Genomic DNA, 14,337 nt, shown 5'->3' on the forward strand with positions numbered 1-14,337 from the left:
TAATTGTTTTTATCAATCAAACCCTCTATCTAATAAATTGCCCAGCCCGAATTGTTTTGGGTCCAGTATTACTCGGTCTCGGCCCCCATGTCTATCCCTGGTTTTAAAAAGGTTAGTTTGTGGAATGTGGATCCTCTAGTCTACTCCACTACACCCATTCCGGTCACATATATCTGCCTTATTTGGTAAACACCATCCATTGGATTCGAGCTTTTTATCTCATCATGGGCCTGGAATAGAAAAGAAGAATCCTTCTAATTCATTGGCTAGGTTTCATCAATTAGGTAGAATTTTAGATGTATATATATGGTCTAATCAAGTCAGTCATAAATTCAACAAACGGTAAGATTGTTTGAAATTTTATACCTTTACTCTCCAAATCTCTCCACTTTTGGAGAGACAGAAAACTCACCTTTTTTGTCTTTTGTCTTTTCTCCCTCACTTATCAATCCAAACAAAAGAAATGGAGAGAAGCTCATTTATTTTCTCTTCATTTCTCTCAATCCAAACATAATGTTAATTTGAAGTTATTTTTGTGCTATGTGGATAACAATTGTTTTCTCATGTTTATGAAGTTTTAAAAATCTTATTCTTGATTTTCAGATGCGCATACATGCTGCTAACCAATCAACTATTCCAAAAGACCAATTTGTTGGAGAGGATGAGAATTACGAATATAAGAGGGTCATGCGTCTTAACTAGGGTATGACACACCCGAGAGTAGAGAAAAATATACACTCAACATGTGTCTATCCTAACAAAGAAATATGGTCAAGAAGAATACATAATGGTTTTATAAGTGTGATCCAGTTATGGCAATGGAATCTTATACAAATAGTGTTGTGATTCTTGAAAATGGGAATATTTTATCCTATGCCCTTAAAGTCTACTTTGACCACTTGAGTTTTGTTACAAAGACTAATTAAGTAGATGACATAAACCTCTTTTGAGATTGTTGACTGAGTGTGAAGGAGACCGTTTAGGTTACATTACAAGGAAGGTGATGAGGGAGTTGGGAGACAACCGCGTGCGCTCGTAAGTCAGGTTTATGGTTAAATGCATTTGGTATATTTACTTCGCAACCTTTGTAAAAACTCTCAAATTAAAATATTCTTGGCATTGATTACAAAAGTGTTCTTTGAATAAAAAAGAGAAGAAAAGAAAATCCAAATTACAATTTCAATTGTTATACATAACATAAGCATTTATTATCACAGTTAAAAAATGTAATCGTCATGAGTCCAATTATAAACAATTTCCCCTAAAAAAGTTGCATCACATAAATGATTGAATCTCTCTCATCTATAAAAACAGATAAATATCTTCTAAAGTTTGACCATGCAAACAAATTGAAAAAGATAGTAAAAAAAATTAGGTTGACTTTGTCATATAAAATTCTAAAGGACTTTTCTAGGGTCCGTGGCCAATTGAGAAATTTTTTTAGATTTCTTAGGGTGAAAACGCCTTGACACTTTTTTATTAAATAGTAAAATGTATCATATCATGAAATGAGAGATTTTCTGAGAATTGAGAGTTGCCACCTAGTTTAGAATTAGGAACTAAAAATAATTCCAAAACGGATCCGAATTGATCAACGAGTAAAAGAAATGGGTAATGGTCAGATTACGGGTTTTAAAAGGTGTTACACACCGAACTCACTCGATAGAGATGATCGGTCTCTACTATGATCTAAGAAAGTCCTATGGTCAATGGACAAAGACTAACGTTAAGTTAGGGTCCAATCATCGTCGTTTTATATCGAATTTGCCGAACAAATCCTACGGCTAAAATTCCCTAAACATTCAAATGATCCCTTGAACTTTATGTACAAAAATGGTAAAAAATGTAAAAAAAACTTAAATCTTGTTCAATGTCCTAAGATACACATGGAAAGTTTTATAAAAATTGAGGTTCCAATTAAAATGTCATGTCCAATTAAAATTTTCACGTAATTTTACATCTATCATGGCATATATGAATTTCAATTCACACATAATTTTCAAATTGATGAAATGTGATCACATGTAAAATTTCTAAATCAATAAAATTCATATCATATGTAATTGACAAATTGGTAAATATGAATATGCACAAAATTTTCAAATCAGTAAAATTCATATATTCCTAACTACCGAATTGGTAAAATATAAATATATGTAAACTTTCCAAATCAGTAAAATATGAACATATGTAAAATTTCTAAATTGGAAAATTATGAACATATGTGAAGTTTTAAAATTGAAAAATTATGAATATATGTGAATTTTTTAAATTGGTGAATAACGAAATTTCTAAATTGAAAAATTATGAACATATGTGAAATTTTGAATTGGAGAATTATGAATATGTGTAAAATTTTGAATTGAAAAATTATGATAATGTTTAAAATTTTGAATTAACAAGATAAAGATATACACATGATTTTTAAATTTCCAAAATAGTTGTCATGAATATTTACTGATTAATGAATGCATCATCACGTTGAATAACTCTCAAATCATCACATAATATGTCACACATTGAGATCTACCGAATTGAATATATTTTTTTATATTCCAAAACACAAAGAATTGTGGAAGTGGTTTGAATTACCCTAGTCATCTAAAAGAGGAAAATTTCGAACAATCTCAATTTCATAAGAAAAATTCGATTTGGGCATGGATCATGAACTTGCAAAAACAAGGTAATTTTTAATCATATTAGTATAAGAAATAAAATGAAAAGAACAAGAAAGAATAAGATTTCCGCTACTATAAGCTACATGGTGATCAAGAACAAGTGAAAGTGTCAATAAAGGGCCGAATGATCATCAAAACAAAAATAAGACATGAGAAGAGATGAGAAAAAAAGAAGAAGAAAACAAATAAAAAGCAAAGAAAATAATATCAAACTTACCTTTATGACGGAATGGTAGCTGCTAGAGGAGTTCCTTCAAGCACAACCCGAGATAGCCGTGAGAGATGTTAAAGAGAGGAAAGTTGTTATAAAAAACGTTAGAGAAAAGCCGTTGCGAGAGACATTTAGAAGAATGAAGAGTTGATGAGTTGCTGTTGGAAGGTGCATTGGTGATGAAGGTGGCGTACGGGGCTGTTGTGTGGAGAAGACGTCTTTGGTGTTGGAGATGTTAAGAAGAGAGAAGAGGAAGGAGTGATGGTGTTGATTGGGACGTGGAAAGGAGAGAGAAAGGAGGGGTGATGGTGCTGTTTGGGACGTGAAATTCTTCTTCTTCTTCTTTCTTTTCTTCTTATTATTATTATTATTCTTTTTTTGCACGAGTAATTAGGAGAAGACCCAACCTTAAGTTACATTAGGAGCGTAAAGAGAATGAGAAGATGTGGGTTTTTTTTTAAAGGGAGTGAGACGTCCTTTTTTATAGGATTTTAGATTCCCCGTTTATAATCTCTACTTTCTATATTTTTTCTTTCCCTTTTTGATTTTATAGATCGACCCAATCTCATCATGTATCGGATTCTTAAAAAAGAAGAAGGGGGGTGTGATCCCACACTTCACGACTTAATAGTTTTTTTTTTTTAAATGTATTTTATTCGTCGATTGATTAGATGATGAGTTGAAATTTTGATTTGATTACTTAATTTAACATTTTAATTTTAATGTTCGCTTTGATGGGTCGATTAAGTTTTAATTTTTATTTTAATGTTCGATCTCACGATTTTAATTTGGATTGGTTAAATAAATTTTAATGTTCGATCTCAAGATTTTAATTTTAATGTTTTATGTGAAAATTTTTAATTTTCCTAAGCATGAGGTTTATAAATTTGTTAATATGCGTAAATTTGTTGAAAATTTATTTTCGATCATGTTTTTCTAAGAATCAAGATCTTTAGGTAAAAGTCGAACATTCAGGAGTATTTTGATCATTTATGTGATTTCACGTAAATTTCTCCGTTTTCACCGATTTGGGTCTCGTTAGACTTAAAATCATATTTTGAGGTGTAATGAAAGTATTTTTGAGAATTTTTGGAGGTGTGAGACACACAAGAGGTATTTTCATTATTTTGTCGATTTTTATGAATTTTGTCGTGCGGCTTCTTTCAGTTCCAATGTGAGTGTTTCCAAATCTTGAAATTTCATTTTCTTAACGTGATAAGATCTTTAGGTTATCAAAATGTAGTGCAAACCTAAGTATACGTAGTTGCTAAATAGAGTGTAGTGATTTTAAGCGTGCGTAATTTTTATATCGAACGTGCCAAGTGGGAGAGATGAAATGATTAGAAAAAAAAAATAGGAACAAGACTCAAACTTTCGAGTTCTTCGCATATTTTGCATGCATCATTAGGAATCCATAGCAACTGGATGACGAATTGTCGAATCAGACAAATATAAAAATGGGGTGTCTACATAGGAGTCAACCAATTATTCTTGGGATAGGTTTTAATGGGAATCCTTAGAGTATTTATTTCTTCTTTCATTCATAAACTTCTCTTTAGAGGGAGGGAAGGGGTTATAAAAGAATCCGGGAAATTGAATCCTCCTCCCACACCTCAACATAAGCCGCATTAATTCAAGTAAATTTTTATCAAAGAGTTTTATTTTCTAATTTCCTCTTGACAGACTCCCCCCTTAGACTCTTTTGACATGACTGTGCATAGAACCACAAATTTTTTTCCTTGGGATACACAACAACGCATCCCCATAAATGTGTCACATTGTGTATCCCGAGGAAAACAAATTTATGGTTCAATGCACAACAATATCAAGAGAGTTTGAGGGGAGGGGGGGACTCATTTTAACATTATATATTCTTCCTAAAAAATGAGATATTTTAAGTGTCGTGATAATTTGACGGTTGTGGCTTGTGGAGCCTAATAGTATTGGTCAACAAGGAGGTACTGTAAATCAAGCCACGCCTTCACGCTGTTCGAGTTGATATTATGTATTTTTATAATTTCACTAATATTATGTAACACCATAGTTAGATTTTCTAGGGTATTTATATTTCTCTTTTGAAAAATGTTGGAATGACACAAATAGAGACACAAAGGTGACAAAAATGATGTGGTGGTGTGCACATAACCATAGATGCTTTTTACTCGTATCTTGCGGAAAAACAATTACAGTAATGTGCCCGATATGGACTCGTTATAAAATTATAAATATTTCTCTCTCTTTCTCTCTCCAACAAATTATAAAATTAGTTTTTGGATTTGAATTGATTGGTCCATTATTCTTAACTCCCAAACCACCAGCTAATTATAGTGGATCCAGATTTAGGAGGAAATTTCTCTCTGTTATTCTTCTGGTTAATTTGGGAAGTTTTTTGTTATCAGAAACTAACTCATCAAATAGCATTTGGATAGAACGGAAGTGCTTTTAAGGTATTCTCCTCGACACACACACAATTCTTTCTTTCTTTCTTTCTTTCCTTCTTCATGTCTTTCTAAAATGTATATACATATTTAATTTGTGTTATTTACTGTTTAATTCTCTTAATCTTAATAGACAATGGCAACGAACGTAACACAGAATTTGTGCCCGGCACCAATGAAGGCCACATCGAATGGATCGTGGCAAGGTGACAATCCACTCGATTTTGCGCTTCCTCTAGTCATCCTTCAGATCTGTTTGGTGGTTGTTTTCACTAGAACTCTTGCGTTGCTTCTTAAGCCTCTCAGGCAACCCAGAGTCATCGCTGAGATTATTGTAAGTCCCTACCTCCTCCCTCATTTTTAGTTTAGAATATATACTTTTAACAACAAAAAAAAAATTCAATTTATTGATAGAGAATTAAAGTGAGTATGGTTTTCCTTTTTTTTATTTTTTATTTTTTATTTTTATATCAAACTTAATTTAATTGTTTGGGTAAATTGAGGAATGTTGTTGTTGTTGACGATGATGTTAGGGGGGAATATTGCTTGGACCATCTGCATTTGGACGCAACGAGAAATACCTGCACACGGTCTTCCCAGCGAAGAGCATGACGGTTCTGGACACCCTCGCCAATATAGGTCTCCTATTTTTTTTATTCCTAGTTGGTCTTGAGCTCGACATCCATGCAATCCGTCGCACTGGAAAGAAAGCTCTTGCCATCGCTATTGCTGGTATTAGCCTCCCCTTCCTACTTGGCGTCGGCACCTCCATTGTGCTTCGTTCTACTGTATCTAAAGGAGTGGCCGCTGGTCCTTTTCTAGTCTTCATGGGTGTCTCATTATCCATCACTGCATTCCCTGTCCTTGCTCGTATTCTTGCTGAACTCAAACTCCTCACTACCGATGTGGGACGCATGGCCATGTCAGCTGCAGCGGTCAATGATGTTGCTGCATGGATACTCCTCGCTCTTGCCATCGCTCTCTCAGGCACCCATACCTCTCCACTTGTCTCCGTATGGGTCCTACTCACTGGTGCCACATTCATCATGTTCGCCATCCTTGTACTACGCCCTGCACTTGCACTCATGGCTCGACGCTCCCTCCAGGGAGAGCCTATTAAAGAGCTATACATATGTGCCACTTTGTCCCTTGTATTAGCTGCAAGTTTTGTTACGGATACCATTGGTATTCATGCTCTGTTTGGTGCCTTTGTGATTGGCCTCATTGTACCTAAGGATGGGCCGTTCGCAGGTGTACTAATAGAGAAGATCGAGGACCTTGTGTCGGGACTTTTTCTTCCACTCTACTTTGTCTCAAGTGGGCTTAAGACAAATGTCGCAACCATAGGTGGAGCTGAATCCTGGGGATTGCTAGTTCTTGTGATATTTACTGCATGTTTTGGAAAGATTGTAGGAACACTGATTGTGTCCATGGTTTTCAAGTTGCCGCGCAGAGAGGCAGTTGCACTAGGATTCCTAATGAACACAAAAGGGTTGGTGGAGCTCATTGTCCTCAACATCGGCAAGGATCGAAAGGTATGTAACTATGTATTGAGTCACATTAATTCTCACTGAAATTTTGGTTTCATTTCGTACTTAAGTGGCTTGAAGTTATGGAAGACCAAAGAAGGAAATGCCACTTCCAATTAATTTTCACTGGTGTTTTATTTTTAATGAGTTTTTCAACTAAAATATGACTAACTTCCGTGAATGGTTGGAGAGGTTAGTCAGCTCAAAAAAAATTAAATAATTTTGTGTGCATGTGCCATATGCCACTCTCTTTGGGGTCACTAGGTTAAAGATTTTCCACGTAATTTTGTTGTTTGTCCTCTTCAATTAATTTTGTATCCCAGGATTGTAGGTTGGAGACTTTTACATGTAGACCATCTAATTAAGTACTTCATTTGTTGTTGTTGTTGCAGGTGTTGAACGATCAGACTTTTGCCATCTTAGTGTTGATGGCCCTCTTTACCACCTTCATAACAACCCCCATCGTGATGGCTGTATACAAGCCTGCAAGAAAGGCCACCCCCTATATGCACCGGACCATCCAATGCCTAGACCTCAATTCTGAGTTCCGAATATTGGCTTGCTTCCATAGCACCCGAAACATCCCCAGCATGATCAACCTCATTGAGTCTTCCCGTGGGACCCGCCGTCGTGGTGTCTGTGTCTACGCCATGCATCTTATGGAACTCTCCGAGCGATCATCTGCCATTTCCATGGCCCATAAAGCACGAAAGAATGGACTCCCATTCTGGAACAAGAAGCATCACGACGACAATGATCGCATGGTGATTGCCTTTGAAGCATATGAGCAACTCAGCAGCGTCTCTATGCGTCCTATGACTGCTATCTCTCCTCTCCACACCATTCATGAAGACATATCCATGAGTGCACAGCGCAAGCGCGCATCCATTATTCTCCTCCCTTTCCACAAACAACAGCGTCTCGATGGTGCCATGATGGACTCAATTGGCCACTCCTTTCACCTAGTCAACCAGCGAGTACTACACGATGCTCCCTGCTCCGTCGGAATCCTCGTTGACCGTGGCCTTGGCGGAACCACACAAATCTCTGCCAGCTGTGTGTCTTACAAGGTAGTAGCACTCTTCTTTGGTGGTCAAGATGATCGTGAAGCAGTCTCTTATGGTACCCGAATGTCCGAGCACCCTGGGATAGAGCTCACCATCATTAGGTTTTTGCCCCAGGCAGGGAAGTCGTTGATGGAGACTTGTGATGGAGGAGATCTAAAGATTGCAATGGAAGAAGATTTTGATGAGAGGAAAGCCGACGAGGAGTTTCTCATTGACTTCAAAGCTCACAAAGACGAGTCATCAATATTTTATGAGGAGAAGGTAGTGGATGGTGGTAAGGTAGAGATTGTGGATGCAATAACGGCAATGAGCAAATGCAATCTTTTTTTGGTGGGAAGAATGCCCACCACAAGTAGTACTGCTCCTCCTCCTCTGGTGGATTGGAGCAATTGTCCCGAACTAGGTCCGGTGGGGAGTTTCTTGGCATCCTGTGAATTCTCCACTATGGCATCGGTGTTGGTGATTCAACAATATAACCAAACTGCCAACATTACTCATCATTCACTGGTACAAGAAACAAATCAAGTAACTGATCGTGATTTACCCATTTGATTTTTTGATCCCCATCCAATTCATTCATCTACATCTTGCTCTTGTATTTTAGATGTGCAGTCTTAATTCCGCAAGAGTAGTGTTATTTTTTCATTATTATTGCAGACCAAAATAATGGATATATTAACCAAGGCCAAACCACTCCAAAACTGAGAATTATAACACTATCTCGTCAGAGACTATACCATTCCATTTAATCTTCTCCTTCTACAAAAAGAAAAAAAATCTCTTCCATATAATATTTTCTCATAAGAGAAAAAGACTTCGAGTTCTAAAGGAACTTTTTTTTTTCAATCAGTACGCATAGGCTATAAAAGATCCCCACCTATTTTTTAGTGAAAAAAAGAGGCTAAAGCCGTATAAAAGCACAAGTCCTGCAATAAAATTAAGGACAATTCACCAGGAATATTAACTTGATCTATATAGACATGCAAATCATGGTTTAAAACCCCTTTTTTTGCCTTCCAATTAGCTGCTCTATTTGATTCCCTCCAAGCAAGATCGAATTTTATGCTTTTGAATTTCTGACTGGAAAATGCTGAAATGACACAGAATTTACTGTGATTCTCACAAGTCTGACACCACTATTCTTGTGATACCCTGTTGAGAAGCATAATCCAAGCCTTCTAAGATCGCTTGCAGCTCTATGGAAGGAATATCAGTATAACTTGAACTCCCATTCCTTGCAAACTAGATCGCCCCAAATTCTCTCTCCCAATAAATCCAAACCCACCATCTATGTTTAGTTTAATGTTACCTTTTTTTCTTTTTTTTTTTTTAAATTTATGGGCAAACTGGACTTGAACCTCTACCTCAAAGTTGTTTTGCAATGTGTCAAACCAACTGAGCTATGGTCTAAACCCAGTTTAATGTAACCTTCATTTGGTGATTTCCATCAAACTAGCTGTTGTTCTTTTTTTTTCTGCTCACACAAGTACATCCCCAACGATCCAACACCCCATTTTTGCATAGGTGTTATATCTTTCAGTCCCATTAATTGTATGATTTGAAAAGATTAGCTGCATCCCTTGTTTATTATCAAAGATCCTCATATTCCTTTTCCTCCACAAATTGTATATTGTTGAGCAAAAGGCCACCTACAACATGTCTCTTAAGTTCGATTCTTGCAACCGAATGGAAGTCAGAAACTCAACTTCCATAGTTACTGATCTCCCACCATGGTTCTATAGATTCTAAATGTTGTGTATATCAACACCTTAGTGAAGCTCAATAGGTAATTTGATCACACATATTTCAAATATTTTACCAAACACATCTTATGCCACACTATCGAGATCTTGTTTGATAGTATTAATGAAGAGCCAACTCCAAAGAAAATGATCACAATCACACAAAGAAAAGATGAAAAAAGAAAGACATAAAACCCATAAGATAAGGATTTACTGATGTATGAACATTGGAGCTCAATTTCACCGTGAAGAAAAATGACAAATGAATACAAGGAATCTTTTCTATCACTTAGCTTTACCTTCATCTTTTAGATCTCAATCTTTCCAAACCTTTCTTATTTTATTACAACAAACAAACCTCTTTAAAAGCACAAAAAAGTAAGCCATATGTTACAAACCCAACCCAAACTACCTTGGACTGGTCTAAAACCAAATATACTTGGACCAGGCCTAATATATTTTGAGCACTAAACTAATTTAAGACTTCTCTCCAAAGCTCCCTACTAGAGCAACATTTAAAGGACAAATGAGAATTCTACCAGATTTTCACTGAATCCTCTCTTTTACCAGATTTTCATTGTCAAATATATTTTTGCGTGAGGGGGGGGGGGGATGAGGTGTTTATTGTACAATTCCTCCCTCCCCCCCCCAATCTACACACACATATACACTAGATAATTTTTGAAAAAAATCCCTCAAAGTGGCCAATAAGGGGACTTCAACTCAAGACCTCTCCCTTTTTAGTGGGAAGCCCTGACCAATGCACCCAACACTTATTGGTTTCACCATCATCTCTTGCCATAGATTCCCAAGCTGATTTATTAGTGAATCGACCTGTAATTGTACAAGTCCACACGATTTTATCCTCTTCATTCATTTGAGGATGTTGTTCTTTAACCTTTTTTTTGGCATATTTCTTAGTCTCAATCCTTCTTCATCCAGCCCTTGCTACCCATCACTCCCTATGAAGTCAGAAACCTTTACACTTGTATTTTATTATATAGATTTTATATCCTTTTATGGTGTGTCATCTATATATACTGACATGTTATAAAAAAAAAGGGAGAATTATGTTAAAGACCCTAACTGAGGGACTTTTTTCTAAATAGTCCCTAAGTTTTGTATGATGGCTTGATAGGACATTTAGTAAACTTTTTATTTCTTAATGGTCTCTTGTTATGGCAAACTCACCACCTTTTTATTTATTATCAAGTTCACCATTTTTTATTTATTGTCAAACTCGAAGCTTTTTTATTTAGTGTCGAGTTTACAATTTTTATTGTCGAACTCAACGCTTTTTAGTTGCTGTCGAGTTCACTACTTTTTAAATAAAAAGTGGTGAACTCAACCCCGGTAAAACCCACCATTTTCAATTTTTCAAATTTTTTCGACTAAAATACATGGGAAGATCACCTAAAACTTGAGATAGTGACTTGTTTAGATGATTTCAACCCAAAAGAACTATTCTTGATTGATTTTCATCTAAAAATTAAGAAAAAAAACCCTTGAAAATGGCTTCTTCTTCCTTCTTAAATCCTTTTCGATGGAATGAAGTCTTCGAAACTCGATTGAGCTGTCAAAAATCCATTTTTTTTATATATATGAAAACAATGAATTTGAACAGTTAGGACATTCAATCGTGAGAAATGTTGGAGATGAGGTACAAGGACTCTTAAGAAAAGAAATGTTTACTAAATGGCCTATTAAGAGACTGTCCAAAACTTAAGGATTATTTAGAAATAAGTCCTTCCACTAGGGTCCTTTAAGTAATTTTCTCAACAAAAAAAAAACAGTTAAGGCAATTCAAATTTTGTTTGGATGATAGCTAATTTTATGTTTCAGGCTCTTGTGGTACATACTATACATAGAGATGATCATTGTTTTGGGATTGGATGTAAAAGTCTGTTAGATTAATTATATAATCCGTTAACTAACATTCCCTAACCACATATGGGTATCACCTGTACTAGATTCTATACTTGTGTACTAGATTATATATAGGAAAATTTACTGAAACACGCACAACATATCGATTATTTACTAAAACAGTAATGTACCATTTTGGTAAATATTTTATTTCATAGAAATGGTAAAAATATTTTTATTATAACATGAGATCAAAATATATTTTATACAAAGTCAAAAATAGTCTTCTGACATGAGATCAGAATGTATTTTATACAGTGTTAGAAGGATCCATCTAACATAGTATAAAATACATTCTGATTTCATGTCAGAAGAATCCTTCCGACAAAAAGATTATTATCAATAGCTAAAATATAGAAATGATTATTTTTATCGTTTTCATAAAATAAAATATTTACAAAAATGACAAATTGTCATTTTGGTAAATAAAATGCATAGTGCTCCGTTTTGGTAAATAAGTTTGAAAAGTTGTCCATTTTGATAAATTTCTCTTATATATATGAGTTGTGTTAGAGTAATATTAAAATTGACATCAATTCTCACATTGTTGATGTGGAGGTGCACACATAGCAATAGGCATCTGGACCTTTGAACTTGGCGGAATAGGCTTTGGATGGATTCACTAAATTTGTTTAGTCGTTAAGGGAGAGAGGTAAGAGCGCTTTTTCAGGAGTCCTTGTCTTCTTAAGGAGAAAGAAGGAAGCTCTTACCGGTCCGAAACAACAACAGATAGAAGTAGACTTGTTTTGTCAATCCACTTTAGTTCCTGATTGATAAATCAATCCATCTTCCCATCCCCTTTACTGATAAATAAGGATTTTATAGTGAGAAAAAGTCTGTCCAAAACTTTTTAGAAGTTGTTGGGTCTACAAGATCAATGGCATAATCACTCGAATCAACTTCTTCATCGATAGGATCAATTGCTTAATCTAGACCAGGAATTGCTCCTGAGTGGGTCTTTACAACTATCAACATGTTTTGGACTCCCTTCCCTCTCTGGAAAGTGTGTACCTATGATTGATTGGCTTATTCCGATACTAGAAAACATTGCTAACCTTCTAAGAATAAAGAGGAATTGAACCCCTTTAATTCAAAAGGACTAGATCCACCTAATCTCCATCATTCTATCCTCATAGTCTATCTCCTTTTTTTTCTTTACCTTTTGAAGTGCTAGCTAGTATGCCACAATCAAAAAGACATTTTTCACTCGTATTTCGATGAAACACATTTATGGTTCTGTACATACATCCATGTCAATGTGAGAATTGATGTCAATTTTAATTTTAACATCAATATTTTCCTATATATTTGAAAGTGGGGACATGCTTTGAGAAAGATTTTGGGAAGGAAAATATAACGGATTTGAGAATAGTTTAGTTTTAAAAATATTAATTTGTGTATTAAAATAATTTAATAATGTCTATTTAAGTATTTACTTCTAGGGCATTTTACCAAAGGAAAATGCTGAAATGACAAAAAGAATTTACTGCGATTCTCACAAGTCTGACGTGAGATGTGCACATAACCATAGATGTGTTTCCTTGTGATACAAGTAAAAATAATCTACGGTTATGGATGCATGTCTACGTCAGAATTGTGAGAATTACAGTAAATACAGTCACCCCAGCACGAAAATAAAGCATCTATACAATCTTTTTAGGTGCATCAGTAAAATTGCTTCTAGATATCAATACAATTATCTTCGGTGTTAGCCGTTCGTTGGATGGAGAACGTTCTCACTTGTCGTTTGAGGTGGTGCTTTTCTGTACCAACTAACACGCTTCCATTTTGGTAGTTTCGTGTACGAATCGGGGGTTGTTTAGATATTTGTTAAGTGAGGAAAGTCAATAAGAAAACAGGAGCATACCCTTTCAAGCTTTGGTTAATATTATAGATATCCCTGAGTTTTCAAACTGATGACATGCCCCCTCCTTAATTATTTTAAAACCAATTCAATCTGCCTCCTCCGTCTTGTAGAAATCCTTGACTTTTTTTTTTACCAAAAACTCTCAATCCACTACTTTTCAAAAAAAAAAAATCACAACGTTTTCCCAAGATTGGAAGATTGAAGAAGATAAATCTTGATGTTGAAGAAGATAAATCTTTTTAAGTTTGAAGATAAATCTTTGGGAGAGGTTGAAGATGAGGGCGTATAAGTCATTACAATTAGTCTCTCAAAGAACGCATAGTAAAAGGCATATCTCTAATATTAGTAAAAGTGAAGGGGGGGTAAATAGAAAGACAAGGCAGGCCGGGGGGTTGGTAGGTAAGGGAACCTCGAGTGAAGAGAAGAGAAGAAAAGAAAAGTATTTTCGTTGTTAGGTGGTGAAGGATGGGATTGGAAAGCTCAAAGAAAGGACAGCTGAACTCATTTTTCGTATTAGTTATACAAGTAAATAAAGAAAAAGTCTCGACCAAAAAAATAAAAATAAAGAAAAAGTCCGCGTGTTCCCACGACCCCTCGCACGCTCTCACCTCACCTACCTACCTCTCTCTCTCTCTCTCTCGTTGGTCGTCTCCATCTCTCTCCAAACAACACGTTTTGTTTCTTATATTATATATACTCGTACCTCTGTTCTGCATAATTTCATGCCAGAGATCCTCCCTCCACACGATCTCTGTGCATTCCATCATCCATATTAATAACTCTCTGTGCTAAATTCCTATCCTTATTTTTTTTCGTATCTTACTTATGTTGTGTTTGGTGCTATAATTGGTAGTAGAGTTGTTTAATTTTCAAATTTCA

General features: G+C 35.4%; 1 protein-coding gene across 1 annotated transcript; it reads left to right on the forward strand.

Annotated features, from left to right (window-relative positions):
• The first annotated feature begins 5,194 nt into the window (after positions 1-5,194).
• Positions 5,195-8,571, forward strand: CHX19 (cation/H+ exchanger 19). Its single transcript, XM_086444378.1, has 4 exons — positions 5,195-5,336; positions 5,461-5,661; positions 5,861-6,862; positions 7,249-8,571. Exons 2-4 carry the CDS (start codon positions 5,464-5,466, stop codon positions 8,473-8,475), a joined length of 2,427 nt encoding a protein of 808 aa, XP_086300504.1. The 5' UTR covers positions 5,195-5,336; positions 5,461-5,463; the 3' UTR covers positions 8,476-8,571.
• Positions 8,572-14,337: the final 5,766 nt, after the last annotated feature.

This window comes from Akebia trifoliata, chromosome 5 (genome assembly GCF_017979445.1).
Source record: "Akebia trifoliata isolate Shusen 1 chromosome 5, ASM1797944v1, whole genome shotgun sequence".
NCBI lineage: Eukaryota > Viridiplantae > Streptophyta > Magnoliopsida > Ranunculales > Lardizabalaceae > Akebia > Akebia trifoliata.

Coding starts and splice junctions, on each gene's coding strand:
- CHX19 (XM_086444378.1), top strand. CDS start 5,464: ATGGCAACGAACGTAACACAGAATTTGTGCCCGGCACCAATGAAGGCC. Junction 5,662..5,860: donor GAGTCATCGCTGAGATTATT/GTAAGTCCCTAC, acceptor CGATGATGTTAG/GGGGGAATATTGCTTGGACC. Junction 6,863..7,248: donor ACATCGGCAAGGATCGAAAG/GTATGTAACTAT, acceptor TTGTTGTTGCAG/GTGTTGAACGATCAGACTTT.